This window comes from Canis lupus, chromosome 10, assembly GCF_011100685.1.
Source record: "Canis lupus familiaris isolate Mischka breed German Shepherd chromosome 10, alternate assembly UU_Cfam_GSD_1.0, whole genome shotgun sequence".
NCBI classification, from domain to species: Eukaryota; Metazoa; Chordata; class Mammalia; order Carnivora; family Canidae; genus Canis; species Canis lupus.
The window spans coordinates 35,569,806-35,588,202 of NC_049231.1; the positions used below are offsets into that span (position 1 = coordinate 35,569,806).

The 18,397-nt window shown below is 44.9% G+C and overlaps 1 protein-coding gene across 1 annotated transcript in view; it reads right to left on the reverse strand.

Annotated features, from left to right (window-relative positions):
• Positions 1-18,397, reverse strand: part of SH3RF3 (SH3 domain containing ring finger 3) — a 353,908-nt gene that overhangs the window by 140,559 nt on the left and 194,952 nt on the right. Inside the window, exon 2 of the mRNA XM_038550834.1 lies at positions 15,455-15,730. Coding sequence (XP_038406762.1) covers positions 15,455-15,499 — 45 coding nt within the window. The 5' untranslated portion in view covers positions 15,500-15,730. The remainder of the gene's footprint in view (positions 1-15,454; positions 15,731-18,397) is intronic.

An 18,397-nucleotide genomic window follows, 5' to 3' on the forward strand; every position in this document is an offset into this window, starting at 1 on the left:
AAACCACAGACCCAGGAAGTTCAAAGAACACCAAGATAAATGCCAAAAAACCTCCCACAACCTAGGCATAATCAAAGGACTGAAAATCAAAGATAAAGAAAAAATACTCTCCAATTGATTTACAAGGGGTGGTAAAAGGGGAGGTGGGCAGGGGATGGGGTGACTGGGTGATGGGCACTAAGAGGGGCACTTGATGGGATGAGCACTGGGTGTTATACTATATGTTGGCAAATCGAGCTCCAATAAAAAAAATACCAAAAACTAAATAAAAATAAAGAGAAGATATCAATGTAAAAAAAAGAAAAAAGAAAAAGAAAAAATACTCAGGCCAGCGAGGGAAAACATCATATTATGGAGAACCAAAAATAAGAATCACACCTGACTTCTCAAAAACTTCTTGTAAGCAAGAAGACAGTGGAATGAAATATACAGAGTATTAACAGGAAAAACCCACCAGCCTAGAACTAGGTACACTGAAAAATTATCCTTTGACAGTGAGGGATAAATAAGGACTTTCAGACAAACAAAATTTAAGGAATTTGTTGCTAGTGGACCTGTCTTGCAAGAAATATTAAATATTAAAATAGTTCTTTAGAGAAGTATGTAGGTCAAAAACTTGAATCTACATAAAGAAAAGAAATTGGAGAAGGAACAAGTGAAGGTAAAATGTAACTTTTATTTTTTTTATTCTTAATTGATCTAGCTGAATAGTTTGTTCAATTAAAATAGGAACAATATATTCAATCATATATGCCTATATATTATTATATATTATATATACACATATATTACATATATCATGTACACACATGTGTAAGTAAAATGAATGACAGAATGTATAAGGGACAAGAGATAAGAGTTAGGATTATTTAATTATTAAAAGTAGTCATACTACCTGTGAAATAGTACGGTGTTTTTTTTTTAATTTTTTTAAATTTTTTTTTATTTATTTATGATAGTCACAGAGAGAGAGAGAGAGAGGCGCAGAGACACAGGCAGAGGGAGAAGCAGGCTCCATGCACCGGGAGCCTGACGTGGGATTCGATCCCGGGTCTCCAGGATCGCGCCCTGGGCCAAAGGCAGGCGCCAAACCGCTGCGCCACCCAGGGATCCCTAGTACAGTGTTTTTTGAAAGTGAACATTATTAACTGCAAATTTATACTGCAAATTCTAGGGCAACTGCTAAAAATTTTTTAAATACAATTGATATGCTAAAAAAAGAAAATAGAATCACATAAATTGCTCAATTAAAACCACAGAAAGCAAAGAGAGAGAGATAGAGAGAGTGGAGGGCAAATATAGGAACAAAAATCAAGGGCAACAAATAGAAAACAGAAACAGATGTGGTAAATATTAATCAAAAATATCAAATAATCACGCTGAATGTCAATGGTCTAAATTCACAAATTGAACAACAAAGATTGTCACAGTGGATCAAACAGCCAGACCAAACTATATGTTGTCTACAATAAACCCACCTGACATATGATGATACATGTGAATTAAAGGTAAATGTATGGGGAAAGATATACCATGATGAACACTAATCAAAAGAAAGTGGGAATAGCTACATTAATTTTGAACAAAGCAGAATTCAGAGCAAGGAATGTTGCTGGGGATGAAGAAGGGTATTAAATAATGATAAAGGAATCCATTCTCCGAAGAGACATAATAACCCTTAGTGAATATGCATTTAAGGACAGAGAGTCAAAATATATCAGGCAAGACTTACCTAACTGCAAGGAGAAATAGATAAATCCACTATTATAGTTGGAGACTCAACATCCTTCTACCAGAAATCGACCAATCCAGCAGGCAGAAAATCAGTAAAGACACAGCTGAAGGCAACAATACCTATCAATCAACTGACAATAATAGACATCAATAAACTACTTCATCTAAGAACAAAAAAATATACATTCTTCTTAAACTCACATGGAACATTCACCAATATAGATCACACGTGGGGCCATAACCCACCTTATAACAAAGTTAAAAGAACAGAAACAATACAATGTCTGTTCTCAGATCACAGTGGAATTAAACTAGAGATCAATAAATAACTAGAGATCAATAACAGAAGGGTAACTGGGAAATCACAAAATACCTGGGAATTAAATAATATAATACTAAATAACACTTGGTTCAAAGAAAAAAATATCAGGAAAATTTAAAATATTTTAAAACAAATGAAAACGAAAACACAACTTGTCAAAATGTGTGAGCTGAGGGAAATTTATAACACTGAATGCATATATCAGAAAAGAAGAAAGCTCAATAATCTATAAAGAAAATAAAATCAATAATCTAAGTTTCCATCTTAGAAAACTAGAAAAAGCAGAGCAAATTATATCCAAAGTAAGCAGAAGAAAAGAAAATAAATAGAACAGAAATCGATGAAATTAAAAATAGGAAATCAATAAAGGAAATCAACAAAACCAAAAGCTGATTATTTGAAAAGATCAATAAAATAAGCCTCTCACCAAGGCTAACAAAGAAAAAAAAGAAAGGGAACAAATTACTAATATCAATAATGAAAGAGAGGCCATTACTATAGATCCTAAACATTAAAAGGATAATATAGGAATATTATGAACAATACCACTCCCACAAATTTGATGACCTAAATGAGATGGCCCAATTCCTTTAATGATGTTATCTGTCAAAATTCATATAAAAGAAACAATCTGAATTGACCTATGTCTATTAAAGAAAATGAATCAATAATTAATAAGTTTCCAAAACAGAAAGCACCAGACCAGATAAGTTCACTAGTGAATTCCCCCAAACATTTAAAGAAGAGACTATACCAAATTATCTAACAATCTCTTCCAGAAGGTAGAAGCAGAGGGATGACTTCCTAACTCATTTTATGAAGCTACCATTACACTAATACTGAAACCAAAGACACAGCAGGCAAAGAAAACTACAAACCAATAGTTCTCATAAGCATAGATGCAAAAATCCTCAACAAAATATTAGCAAATCGAATACTACAAAGTATAAAAAGAATTATGCAGTATGACCAACTGGAATTTATTTTAGGTATGCAAGGCTGGTTCAACATTCAAAAGTCAATTAATATAATTCATCCCATTAACAAGCTAAAGAAGAAAAATCACATCCTCACCTTAATAGACATAGAAAAAGCCTCTAACAAAATTAAACATTGATTCAGGATGTCAAAAAAAAAAAAAAAGCTCTCAGCAAGTTAGAATAAAGTAAAACTTCCCCAACTTATGAAGAACATTTACAAAAACCCTACAGCTGGCATAATAATGGTGAGAAACGAGAAGCTTTCCCACAAAGTTCAGGAATAAGGCAAAGATTTCCCCCTTCACCACAGCCTTTCAACATTATACTGGAAATCCTATCTAATGCAATAAGACAAGAAAAGGAAATAAAAGGCATACAAATTAGGAAGGAAAAAATAAAGCTTCTTTAGTTTGCAGATGACATAATTGTTTACATAGAAAATCTGAAAGAATAAATGAAAAACTCCTTGAACTAATAAGCAATTATTGCAGGGCTGTAGGATATAAGATTAATATACAAAAGTTAAACACTTCTATATACTAGCAATGAGTAAGTGGAATTTGAAATTAAAATCACAATACTGTACATTAGTACCTAAAAAATGAGATGCTTATGTACAAATGTACCAAAATACCTACAAGAGCTATATGAGACAAACTGTAAAACTCTGGTTATTAAAATTTAAAAACAAAACAGAGAGATATTCTATGTTCATGGATAGGAAGACTCTATTTTCAAGACGTCAGTTTTTTTCATCTTCTAGATTTAATGCAATTTCAATGAAAATCTCAGCAAGTTATTTTGTGATATTGACAAGTTGGCTCTAAAGTTTATTTGAAAAAGTAAAAGACCCAGAATAGCCAACACAATTTGAAAGAGAAAAACAAATAGTGATATTATATGACATCAAGACTTACTGGAAGTTACATGGCTGAAGATAGTGTGGGATGGGTGATAGACTATAAAGTGATATCAAAGGAGCATAACAGAATTATGACCTACATAAATACAGAATTAGACCCACATAAATACAGTTAATTGATCTTTGACAAAGGAACAAAGGCAATACAAGGAAGAAAAGATAGTCTTTTCAACAAATGATGCTAGAATGATTGAATAGTCACATGTAAAAAATGAATCTAGACACATACCTTACACCCTTCATAAACATTAACTAATTGAATAACAGAATAAACATGAAACACAAAAATATAAAACTCTTAGAAGATAACAAAGGAGAATATCCAGATGACTTTGGATTTGGTGATGATTTTTTGGATACAATATCAAAGGCCAATCTATGAAAGAATTGATAAGCTGGGCATCATTAAAATAAAAAACTTCTACTCTGCAAAACACACTATCAAGAGAATAAAAAGCCACAGATTCATGAAAATATTTGCAAGAGATATATTTGATAAAGGACTATGATAAAAAAAAAATACAAATAACTCTTAAAACTCAACAGTAAGAAAACAAGGGCACCAGGCTAGCACAGTCAGTAGAGCATGTCCTCTTGATCTCAGGGTTGTGAGTTCAAGGCCCACATTCGGCATAGAGCCTACTTAAAAAAATAAGAAAATGAACAATCCAATTGAAAAATGGACCAAAAACCTAACGACACCTCACCAAAGAAGATATACAGATGGCAAATATGAATATGAAAAAAAAGTTCCATGTCATATGTCATTAGGGCAATGAAAATTAAAACAACAATATGCCAGTATACATGTATTACAGTGGATGAAATCCAGAACACTGACAACACCCAATGCTGGCAAGGATGCAGAGTAACAGAACACTCATTCATGGCTGGTGGGAGATGCAAAATAGTACAGCCACCTCAGATGATAGTCTTGTTTCTAACAAAACTAAACATACTTCTAAAAAAAAAAACCATACTTCTACTTTATAATCCAGCAGTCACACTCCTTGGTATTTACCCAAAAGAGTTGAAAACTTATATCCACACAAAAACCTGCACAAGATATTTATAGCAGCTTATTCATAATCCTAAAGCTTGGAAGCAATTATGTGATGTCCTTCAGTAGGTGAATGGATAAATAAAATGTGGTACATCTAGATGGTGGAATATTATTCAACACTGAAAATAAGCTATCAAACCATGAAAAGACATGAAGGAAACATAAATGCATAAAGCTAAGTGAAAGAAGCCAATTTGAAAAGGCTACATATTATGTTATTCCAAGTATGTGACATTGTGGAAAAGGCAAAACTATGGAGACAGTAAAAAGATCAATGGTTGCCAAGGGTTGGGGAGTAGAAAGGGAAGGGATGAATAGGTGGAGCACAGAAGATTTTTTAGGGTTGTGAAAATACTCTGTATGATGCCATAATGGTGGATATATGTCCTTATAAATTTGTCCAAACCCACAGAATGTATAACCTCAAGAGTAAACCTTGATGTAAAATGTGGACTTTGGGTGATTATGATGTGTCAGTGAAGGTTCATTAATGTCATTACACATGTACCTCTCTGGTGATGGATGTTGATGGGGGAGGCAGTGTCCACATGGGGCTAGGGTTACATGGGAAATCTCTGCACCTTCTGCTCAACTCAGGAGCAAAATTAAAATTGCTCTACAAATTAAGTCTATCTTTTAAAAAATAGAGTGATGAACATGAACAAACAATAGCATCCTACAACAAGGTAGATGTAGCTCACAAATGTAATGTTGAGAGAAAGTAAAACTGGACACAAAAATATACATGTATGGTCCATGTATTTGAAGCTGGAAGAACAGACACAACTCATCTATGGTGTTAAGGACATGGGACGAGGGAAAGGTAAAAGGACTCGGGTGCTAGTATCTCACCATCTCTCCACTGGGTGAGTGAGTATAAGGATATTTTTTCCAATTACCAACCTGTACAACTTTGATTAGCGGACATGATGGTATATTATGGTTTATTTAGATTAAAAGATTTTTTTATTTATAAATTTATTTTTTATTGGTTTTCAATTTGCCAACATATAGAATAACACCCAGTGCTCATCCCATCAAGTGCCCCCCTCAGTGCCTGTCACCCAGTCACCCCCACCCCCCCGCCTACCTCCCTTCCATCACCCCCAGTTTGTTTCCCAGAGTTAGGAGTCTCTCATGTTCTGCCTCCCTTTCTGATATTTCCCACTCATTTTTCTCCTTTCCCCTTTATTTGCTTCGACGTTGATGGAACTGGAGGGTATTATACTGAGTGAAATAAAGGAGAAAGGAGAAAAGATTTTTCTAAGGTAATAATCCATTCAGTGTAGACAAGTCACAGCATACCCTGAGTACTGCAATTGGTTCTAACACATCTGTAAAGAGACATCACACACTGAGGAAGCCAACCATTACGTGATAGTCTGAAATCAAGTCACAGAGAGCCAGAGAAGAAAGTGGGATCACTGAGCCTGAGATATGAGATATCTGAGCGAAGGGCATGGTTACTGTCTTCCAGCCTTGGCATCATTACCACACTGAAGATCTGGGTTCATTCTGAGTCACCTGGGAAGGGAAGATACGCATTAAGGGCTCCAAGGTACTGAGAAGTGAATGCAGCTCCACATAAGGGAGAGCCATCCAAAAACAAGTGTCACCTCTTAGGCCAGGGGCTTGTCTTTACTCCGAGCGTTAAGCAGTGCCAACCTGTTTCTGCTGTGGCCACCAATAAGCTAGCATCCCTTAAGAGCCAGATATGAGTAAGAAACTCTCCCTTCCAAGAAGAGCTCAACACTTGGTGGGAAAGGTCTGCTCATAAAGAGATGGACATCACCCCATACAATGTAAGTACAGTGAAATCCCAGCAAAATGCAATAAGTGGGGTTCAAAATCCAATCCTGTCAGTGCGCTCCTGTGAGGTTAGTGAGATGAGCAGGTGTAACCTGCATAGACCCATCTGCCTATCAGATACAAATTCAATACAGTCCCAGTGGTGGTTTGGTGGTACCTGGTGGCAGGTCTCTGATCGGGCTCAAATATTGATAGAGGGCAATTCCTGGCTTCATGGCAGTGGTAGGATCCAAAACAATCCCATTTAGCTGGCATGAATTTTGTTGGGGAGACTGGGCTGGCTGGAAGAAAAGTGGGTGTAGGAAGCCAGTCACTCTCTATACACACAAATAAGTAAAACTACATTTGCCTAGGAGTGTCGAGAAAGATCTCCTACAGCTCTGCCTCTGACCCAAACTTGCACAATGGAGACAGCCTCCCAAGAGCATTTGAGTGCTGGGCAATGGGAAAATTCCCTGCAGCACGTCAGAGCTACCAGCACGAGGTCTGTTATGTTCTGGAAACAGTATTAACTTCTCCTGCCACCAATACAGGACCAGGGAAACAATGAGCCTTTTTTCATGGCTGGACCACATCAGGTCTCTGACTCACTGTCATATTTTAAAAAGCTGGAGGCAGTGCTTTCAGAAGGATAAGGAAAAGGGGAAATCCCTGCTCTGTGGCCTCTCTGGAGTATAGAGAATTGCTCCCCACTCAAACTCTAAATGCCTTTCTAAATGACAGTGGCAGGATTGAGCTACATGGTTCAGACCTGAGTTTTCAGTTGCTGCTTCATAGAGAAAGGCATCCCTTGCATGTCACACTCAACATGGTGTGTTGCCAGTGGCCTCAGAACAAAGCCATGCTGAGTGAGATGCTGAAGAACACTGAGTGCTTGGCCTCCATAGCGCTGTGCTCTATGTAACAGATCAGCAAACTTTCCTAGAAAGGGCCAGTCAATACCTCAGGATTTTAAGGCCATATGTCTCTGTCACATATGCCAGTCTTCTGTTTTGGTGTGAAAGGAGCCAGACAACGTGTAAATGAAGAGTAAGTGCCAATAAAACTTTATTTACACAAATGGCAGCAGGAGGGTAGGATTTGACCTGCAAGCACCAGTTTACCAACCCCTGCTTGATATGGTTGAGTAAACAAAATCTAACTAGACACCACTGATAGTCAGGAGGGGCAGACAAGCTTTGGGCCAATATGGCAGCATGTGAGGATTTTATGGAGGAAAGCTGTTCCCACCACATCATTTCACTTTCAGAGTCATGGCTCAATTTCATTCACATGTTTCATGTCAGGTGCTCATTATTCGCCATGGGGCAATTTAATTCCATATGCTGTTTTCCTTCTTCCCTCTAATTTCCAAGCTTTGAAAATACACCACATGCCACTGGTGTACAAGAGTGGCTCTCCTTTGCATTCAGGTGGTCTCAGGGTGCTCCTAAGTGACCGTAAGTCTGGGCCATGAACGTAACATGGTTATTAAAAAAGTATATTGCTTTTCTTCCCAAGGCTCAGTAGGTAATACATTTGCAAAGGATTCAGGTACCACGGTAGGCCTGCCATCTAAAACGGGCCTTCAAAATGCATTTCTTTTTTTTTTTTTTTTTAAGATTTATTTATTTACTAGAGAGAGAAAGAGAGAGAGCGCGTATGCAAGGGAGAGAGCATGGTGAGAGGGGCAGAGGGAGAGGGAGAATCTGAAACAGACTCCCACTGAGCCCGATGCAGGGGTTGATCACATGACCCTAAGATCATGACCTGAGCCGAAACCAAGAATGGGCCCCCGGGGGCCCCTCCAACTGCATTTCCATTTCACTCACCTAACCCACCCAAAGTCTGTGCATTTGTTCCTACCCGGGGGAAAACGGATCTGTAAGCAGATGGGCTCTGTTACAAGCAGAAGCTGGGAGCAGAGCACTGAAGTTCCCCCTTCTGACCCACAAGGAGGGTAGCACGTCTGTGTGCACACAGAAGCCCTCTGGATAACACTGACGGTTGCTGGCCGAGCACCCTGTCCTTCAATACCATTTCAGAAACATAATTCAGGAAATGTCCCCGCTCACCCATTGGGGACTCAGCTGAGACAGCCCGTCCACTGACAACCTTGGCAGGTTCCTTCAGCAAGTCTGCACACACCAACCTCTGAGGCTCTAGTGCTTCACTCTCCTCCACATGGGGTGTGGCAATAACATGGACAAAGTAGCCAGAAATGTCCCTGCGGGGCCACGGAGAGCAAACACACTCCTGGAGCGCCACTCAAATCTTCCCGTCCCCATCGCCACAGTCAAGTGGTTTCCAAGAAGCATGGGGACCAGAGGGAGTGCCTCTTTCACCTGTCCCTGTGGCTGCCCCAGGCCATGGCCACCTCGTCCTGAGTGTACTGTCACTGACGCCTCCCCACCAGAAAGCTCACCAGTGTGCAGAGCCCCTGGCCCACTTCCCGGGAAGAAGGCAAATGGAAAAGGGAAAAGTTCACAAACTCCTGCAGCAATTTGTTGCAGAAAAAGCACAAATGGTTCCTCTGGGCAGTTCTGGGTGAGGCTCCCAATGCAGTCATGGCTGCCATTAACCCTCTACTGTCCTCCTGAGGACACCGGGAGCCAGGACCTTCCAGAACCAGCACTGTCCAGTCTTGCACACCCCATCTCAGTTCCAGAGGCCGTCAGAGGCCTGGGACACCCAGAGAAAGGCAGTGCTCTAGAAGAGAGGGGCAGAGCTGGAAGGGGCCTCGCCTACACCCACAGGGGTGGTCCTGGTATAAGAGGAGATCCCAGAGGCCACACACCACACCCTCCTGGGGGCCCAGAGGTCTCCTCTTACACACACCGCCACATGTATGCACACACACCACAGACACACAATGCCACACAAGCCATATGCACACACACATACTCTCTCCATAGGATGGAAGCTCAGGTTCTGTGACGATCCCTCTCCTGGTGCACCCACTGTGGGCTGTGGGCACTTGAAGGTGAGACTCTGTTCCCACCCACTGGCCCACCTGGAACACAATCCAGCAGTGATAAACATCTGATGAAGGAATGAATAAATGGATCAAGGAGGCTGGATGAAAATCAGCTTACACTCTCTATAGCAAAGCAGGTGACCCCTTGCCCAGGCCAAGGCAGAGTGCCTGAATGTGTATTCAAAGTCCTGTGTTCCCTTCACTGTCCCACAATGGGGACAGGCAGTTAGAAACTGCAGGATGGCCACCCTTGGGAAACCTACACGCACACATAAGACAGACACCTGTCACATTAAAATATGCATACTACCTTCTCAGGAGGAGAAAATGGGGTGTGGAGTGCTGCATGGGGAGGTTCCACCCCTCAGGGGTCAGGGGCCACTCTGAGGGACGTGCAGACAGGTGGGGAGGGCTGCAGAGGCCCCAGGAGAGCCAGCAGGCTTGGATGGAGGGAAGGGCAGGGTGGGGAGGCCAGTGGAGCCAGGAGTGGAGTGTGCCAGAGGCAGGCCCGGGAGGGAGGTGGACGCTAGGTCAGGTAGGGTCTCACAGGCAGCACAGCCTCTGATGTTGGCTCTGAGGAGACTGGAAGCAGGTGGGGCATGCCCCAGCCACTGAGGTGACAACAGGCTGGGGGTGCCTGCAGTGAGCCAGGGAGACGGAGCACACCAGGTGGGAGGCTAGTCCTGGGGAAGAACTCACATTGTGCACCTGTCTGAAAATATTTTCTGACAAAGCTTCAGACATAACTCAAGCTCTGCCTGAAAATCTAAGATTCAGTGTCTCCAACCCTCACCTGGATGTTCAAATAAGGGGCTGGGCAAGGACATTCCTCAGCAGTCCTCTGGCTGCTCTCCTGTCACCACTTGGGTGCTCATGCTGGGGACTGGCCACCTTAGTAAAGGTGCCTCCTCTGCCCAGATGGCCAGGCAGCAGAGGAGGCTGGGAAGAGGGAGCCCCGAGCCACAAAGGTAACTGAGATTCTCTGGTAACTTCTGAAGGAAACCTGAGCGAGAATTGCACTGAGGCTCATCCCACTTTGTTTCCTGAGTCCTTCCAGTCCTGAAAGCATTCCTTATCACCCCTCCAGAAGAAGCAGGGATGACACAGCAGGCCTGGTGCTCAGCGTTGGGGACAGCAGTCTTGACACAAGGCTGAGATTTCACAGCCCTGGGCAATACCCTGAGGGAGTTAGCCAGAAAGCTATGGGTGTGGCCAACTGGCCAGATAGATTCTCAGCTCCCCATGCAGCGTGTGCCTCAGGAAGGGTGTCCGTGTTTCTGTGAGCATTCTGGACCAACATAAAAAGTGCTAAGTATCTGACCTAACTTCATCTTCTCTTGAACAGGAAGAAGGCAGAGGATAGAAAGCAAATACTTATCGAATGCCTATTTTGAGCTCTGTTATCCAAATGCCATTGCTCATTGAATCCTGTTATAGACTCCACGGCAGTTAATAAAAGAGACTCAGAGAGTAAGTACATGTCCCGAAGTTGCCATTTAATAATAAAAAAGTATCATGATTTATAACCTTGTTTACCTGACTCTAGACCCCAAACTGTCTAGACTTGATTTTTGTCTAAGCCTGTTCTCTGGATCAGAAGCACACAGTTTGGGATTAATGCTGGGTTAATTCACATAGGAGGGAAGCCCTACACTTTTGGGAAACAATGACTAAACATTCAGTAGCATCATAAGATCACATGGAAGGCACCTGTGGTGATCCCAAGAACAGAAGACTAGGGCTAAGCCAGGACAGCATGGAGGTGATTTACGTGGGTCTTTGCCGACTCAGAGCATCCCTCAGGCCCTTGGAGATGGCCAGGGAAGAGAGAGAGGTGAGCATTGGAAAGGAGCTTTCCTGCAGCCTCACATGGCAAGCATGACGGGGTTCAGCCCAACACAGTGAGCCTCAGGCTCCTGCTGCTAGCTGTGTGCAAACGTGGCTTTGGGGTCAGCCAGGCACCACCCAAGAGAAAAATCTCATGGCCTCTCAGGATTTCCGAGCATTTCAGAGTGAATTCACTAAAGGGTAGTCCCAGGCCCTTTACTTCCAGTACAGCTCCCTGGCAGGGTGATGAAAGCGTTCTCATTAACTGGAATTCACATCGTTAGGGCTTAATGAATATTTGCTGAATTTTGTAGTTGAGTGAAAATAAGGTAATACGGAGAGTAAGCTGCCACCAAGCAAATGGAACTCAATGTCCCCACTTGTCTGCCAAGCCCTAAGTTTAGCTCTTTACTTGGATCACTCAGCCCTTGGTGCCCCTCTGTAGGATCTGTGTCCTGACCCTGAAGATTGGGAGGCCCAGCAAGGTGAAGTGTTTTCCCAACATGTGAGATCTCTCACTGCCATGTCCCTGCACCAAGGGTGCCTCCCCAGCAGGCCCCTTCCCTCCCTGTGCACGTGGAGGCAGCAAGCATCAAAGCCTCATGTGAGAGCCTGTAAGAGAGCAGCCAGCAGAGCTGCACTGGGCACACTGTAGTTCTTTCCTTTGGGTTTTGTATTTTCACATGCCCTGCTTTTTGGAGTGGGACTACTAAGTTATAAATTATGCTTTTCATAGCTGCTTTACAAAAAGTAATTATTCATTTTCTTCTTAAATGAAACAAGGCCTTTGGTCTTAGAATGGCTTTAATTAATGCAATTTTAACAGGACTGTTCAAGAGCCAATGCCGAAGGTAAAAATCTTGCTTTGATCCCCCTGCTTCCTGCCTTTTTTTTTTTTTTCTTCCTGCCTTTTTAAACCCAATCAATCCCATCACAATGATGCTTCTGAAAGGTCAGTTAGCATCATCTGTGGATTTTAGAGACCCTTCTTGCCTTGATGTCTCCAGAGTGGAACACATGCAAACAACAAAGCATTCCATGCAGGCAAAACCAAGCTGGTCTGAAGCAGTGATGCCAAGCCCGGAGTCACTTGAGGTATGATATAAACGGAGGTTGTCAGATGGAAACAGCATCCCAGGCATGGAAACAAATGAGCTGGTCAGATGTACATGGAAGGGAAATGTTAGGCAAGCAGTGTGGGTAAGAGGAAATATGAATCAAGCAGAAGAGAGTCATGATTCCTCACCCATGTCCTTCAGACGCTTTGTCTGAAGACGTTTAGAGGTAAGAGCTACAGATAGAACAGGTGCTTGGTAGGTGTGGTTGTGTCTTAATCCAAGTAGAAGGGCAAAAATGGGTGCTCCTAAGAAGGTTATGTGAACATGACAGGGGGTGGATGTCACAGCATGATTTTCACCGGGAATCATGTGCAGGTGTCTCTAACTCTCCACATTCACCCACAAGATGCAAGAAAGAAAAGTCCTTGAAAAACTCCCTAAGATATGCACTTCCTACCTGGCTTCCAGTGGGAACAGCCACATTATGTAGCCAGAGACCCCCAGGTCCTCTTGCACTGGCACCTTTGCCCCTAAGTCTCAACTCCAATGCCATCTCCCAGAAGCCGTCATAGCCACAGACACCTCTGGTGATGCCCGCTCACTCCCCAGATGCAGACACTGTACCCCCAACTTAATTCAAAATAAGAACATTGCCAACTACAGAATGAGTCTAAGAAAGCCTGAGTTCTAATGTTCCCCATGAAGACTACTTTACTGCCTCTTTTGAAATAGCAAACATGAAGCACTACCATTGAGTATTCTGGAGCCTTTACTAAAAGACCATAGCATCTCACTCCCGGGTGGCCAGGGCTATTCTCTGAGGCTGGCTTTGGAACACTTATTTCTTTCTTTTTTTTTTTAAGGCCCCAAATCAGTATAGTTTTTATTGCATCTTTAAAGTATCACAAATAAGTCTGAAAAATCACCTGGCATCTTGCTGTTTCTGTTGCTGGACAACTCAGATCTTATTCATCAGCCTGCTAAACTGTTCCTTTTTCAGAAACATAGACACACTTATTTCTTGACTTGCTCCTGCCTGCCTCTCCCACTGGACTTGGGGCTATGAAGGACTGTCCAAGTCTCCCGGTGTAGCACAGTGCCCAGCAGAGGCAGAAGCAAGAACACTTCTTGATAAGTGGGCAAGCGCCTCTCTGTCCTCTTGTACAATGGGCTCGGGTCTCCACCCTGGAGGTGAGGGTCCCAAGCAAAGGATGTTAACACAGCAGTTATGACACTGGTGGGAGAGGCAGGCCTGTGCTCACACTAGAGGAAGCTGGGGGCTCCAGGGCTCTGCAGTGGTCAGTGCACATCGCACTCTCCCGGGTCAAAGAGCCTCCTCCAACACAATTCTGTGAGGATGGCTGTTGCTGGAGCCAGCTGAGCTCCAAGAAGCCTGGAGCCATCTCTTCAGCAAGAGCCCAACCAGAACCCAAGAGATTGACAGGGATTCCTGCTCTTGGTCAAGAGTGACAGCACAGAGCATCACAGGCCCTCAGGGCATTCTTCTCTCAGGGCAGGTTCTCCAGAGTCCATTGGGCAGAAAAGTGAGCAAAGTAGGGGCTCTGTCCAACACTGCACTCCAGGCCCTGCACTGTAGGCCTAGACCCAGAGAGACCAAGTGGGGAGATGGGAGGAGGGAGGGGCAGGTCTGGCTGCAGCTTCCTAAGAAGCCACATCAGCCAGGTGACAACCAGAATTAGCATCAGAACACCTTGATGAAAAGGAAGGAAGAAAGAGTGGAATCTGTGAATGAAAAATAGATTATTCACTGTCAGTCTGAACAATGGAACAAGACATAAATAGCAGCCAGGCACAGGACATGCCAATTTTGCTCAAAAATGGTGTGTGCAGTCCTCCCGCGGCCCTCCAGAGAGTTCACCAGCACCGCTAGCTCTGCCTGAGCCCAGTGGCGAAAAGGGGGTAACCTTGGCTCTCAGAAGAAGGAAGGCCCTGGGCTTTCAAGTCTGAGATTTAGAGCTATAGCTCTGTCCTGACAGTCCGTGCTCATAGGAGGCAGGGTGGGAGAGGGGAGCAGGAAGGCAGGAGAGGCTGAGCCCTGGCCTCAGGAAGCACCTCAGCTCTCTGAGCTTGGGCTCCCACAGCAGGGAGACAGCCTGTAGGTAAAGCTGCTGAGGGCAGCTGCGTCACCTCTGGTCTCTCCACGCTTCACAAGGGCAGAGGCCCTCCCGTATCTCCCTGGGCTCCGCTACAACAATTCCACCAGCACCTGCCACTGAGTCTGCCACCACCCGGGTCCCTCTCTGCAAGGTGACCCAGCCTGGCCCCCAACACACGTGCATGTGCCCTCTCCACAAGGCTGACCCAGGCTTGCCCCCAGCACACATGTGCGTGCTCCCTGGTGCTGCAGAGCACGGGGCTGAGGCATGCTGGTTTCTGGGCCCCACACCACTTCCTTGTGAGCTGCAGGGGTCTCTGCAGCAGGCTCCCACAAGGAGCCCCCCTCCCAGGTCTGTGAGTCCGTCCCTGAGAGACTTCACTCCTCTGCACCTGAGTTGCTGCAGAGACCCCAAGGTTCAGGTGACAGAGGGTGCCGCACCTGTTACCCAATGAGCACACCGTCAGCTCTCAGGCGGAGCTATGGGTCAGGCTGTGCAACATCTCTTTCCATCAAACAAAAACTCAGGAAGTAGGGACAGCTGCTCTCTCTGCTTCCCAAGGCACAGCAGGGAGGGTGGATGGCGGGAAGGAGCCAGGACTCAAACTAGCAGGGAGGTGGGAATCACAGAGGTGGGCGGCAGTGTTCACGGGGGTCCCCCCCTCACCTTGGTGAAGGTCAGACAGTCCTTGTCCTGGTCTCTGTCCTTCATCTCGAAATCATAAAGTGCTTTGCCCTGGGGCGGGGTCTGCGGCAGGGGCCGGACACACTGGATATAGCTGGCAGGCAGGAAACCATGTGCCCCATGCAGCTCCCCATGGTACCAGTGCTCATCCACCTTGCGCCGCAGGATGATGACATCGCCCTTGCTGAACTTGAGGTCGCCGGGTTCCTTTCCCTCGTAACTGTAGAGCGCCTTCCCATAGGGAAGCTGGGAAAGAGTCTGAAAGGAAAACATAGTACCTGGTTACTCAATGTGGCCTCCCTGCTTCAGATCTGTTCAGGGTGGGGGCTCCCGTGCTGTGTGGGCACATACAGAGTGTTCCAGAGTGGGAAGTACTTCAAAGAAACAGACCCCTGTATGGGGATGCTTGCCCTGCTGAGACAAGACAAGACAGTCCCTGTATTGCCAGGCCCCCCAACACTCCACGTGAGACGGGGACCAAGCACAGTCCTAGACTGTCCACAGGAACCAACTCACTCTGCTGAAAAGTACTGTGGAATGGGGGCTGAATTACTGTCATTTACAGGTGAGGGGGCTGAGGCAGGGAGAGAGAGAAGGTAAACTGTCCCAAAGCCACATTCCCGCAGGGTAGCAGAATCCCCAGCAGGGGGCTGCCTCTGATATTCCCATCCCCTACTCTGTGCTACACTGTCATCCACTGCAGAAAACAAAACACATGTTAATGGGGTTTTCAGGTCAAGGGGACAGACCCGTACTTACCACAGGACCTTCCCACTCACAGCCTTACAACCAAGGGCATGCACCTGTCATATCCAGCCCAGAGGGACAGTCTGGCCAAGGAAGGCGGAGGCCACTGTTCCCCCCCCCCCGCCCCCCGAGGACCTTGGTCCCCAATGCACTAGGAGTTCTAACAAGTGGTCTCTGGCTGTCACACAGTCATCCACCCCCCAACATACACACACCAATGACAAATAGTTTTGTGATGCATACAGCATGGCAGTCTGGTCCAGAAGTACAATTTCAAGACCATAAAATAATATCCTCAATGTCATGGGATGTTCTGGGCATCCTAAGATTAGCCAGCCCTTCTCAAAGTGATCTGCCATCTTTGGTCTCAAATGGTGAGTGACCAGTTCGAAAACCAAAACAGAATTGTGGCAATCTCCTGTTTTTCGCAATTAGGAGTCTGCTGAACCACTCTGAAATCTGATATCACCATCCACTTCGTGGGCTCCTCGACTTAAGTGGACCCATTTCATAAGGATCAGTGGCCGCTGGGGTTTCTATTCCTCTCCCATATGGGTGGTCAACACCCATCAACTGGGTAAGCTCTGCCAGAGGCCAAGTCTCTGCCAGAGGAAAACCAAAGGAAAACCCACCACTGTCCCTGTGGCAATGCCCAACAATTTCCCAGAGAGAAGCCGCATTTTCTTACCAGGGCTGTCAATGCCAAGGATTTCTTTAGTATTCGAATCAATCAATAGAACCACAAAAGCCTGAAGCAGTAGTACATCGAAAAGCTCTTTGTAGAGGACTTAATAGCATGTTGGCAACTCAATCACTCTGCATTTATGTTTCAGCAATGTCAAATGACAGCAGTTAAGAGAGAACCTGCTGGCAAATTGACAAACAGATACCACCAACCAATTAAATAGTAACACCAAAGGGTTTTTCATTGCAGAACGCATGAGGAAAAAAAAAATCAGTTTGCTTCCAATAACACTCATTCTGGCCAGCTTTGTACCATGAACACAATAGCCTACAACAGGCCCCGATTTCAGAGGGGTGACTTGTAATCTAAGTACTGTGATCAGGAAAGAATGGAAGGGGCTGTTGGCTGTGAATCACCAGAACAGCTGACACACAATGGCCAGTCAGTCTCCGCCCAGGGGTTCTCAATCAGGAACAGTCTTGTCCCCCAGGGAATATCTGGCAATGTATGAAGGCATTTTTGCTTATCACGACTGGGAGGTGGGGTGCTCCTGGCATCTAGTGCGCAGATACCAGGGACGCTGCTAGATGTCCTGCAATGCACAGGGCAGCCCCCACGGCAGAGAACTACCCTGCCCAGAACATCAAGCCTGCCAATGTTGAGAAACTCTGCCCCAGCCTGTGAGTTAGATGTACAAAAAGACAGGGTAGCTTTCTTGTTCTCTTTGAACTTAGCCTATCACAACTTTACAGGTTAAATGTAACACTGACTTCCATTGGCAGTCATTTCACTACTGAGCACACCCATCAAGGGAAACTGAGACACCCATCAAGGTAAGAGGTGTGAGAGGGACAATAAGGAGAGAACCCACCCTCAAGTCTGAAAATGGGCCTCAGCTCAGTGCACAAAAGGAACCTTCACTTTGCCGCTTTGCCATTTCCTTTCACCCCCAGATGAAGCGTACAGTGCTCAATAGCAATGTTTGGAGAACCACAGACTCGTAGGTTGTTGGCTAAGTTCTGCTAGTCTTCATAGCAAAGAAAAGTAAGAAAGGCCAGATTTGCACTCTTGCCTGGACGGACTCTGCATCCATCTGTGTGCTATTTGGACATCCGCACCTCCCAATTATCTCCAGGAAGAGGGGTCACTGGTGTTCCCACTCCGGCCGCCAGCCACCAGCTTACCAGCTCAGGTGACACACAGCCCACCTCAAGCACCACTCCTGTGCATGCTGTGCAATCCTGGCCCCCACCTGCTTGGGATGCAGCAAAGGGCCTGATGCAGCGACAAAAAAACGAGCCCTTCCCATGCGGGTGGCCTGGCTCCAGGGCTGGTGCATTCTTTCAGTTCCTGTGAGCACAGACTGCTGATGCTCAGGAGACCTGGTCTTTCCCTGCCTGTCCAGAATGGGCACAACCTCACCCATATGGGCAGCGTGGCTCCAGGCCTCCTGGTCAGCCCAGCACCTTCCACGGCCCCAACTCTACCTACCT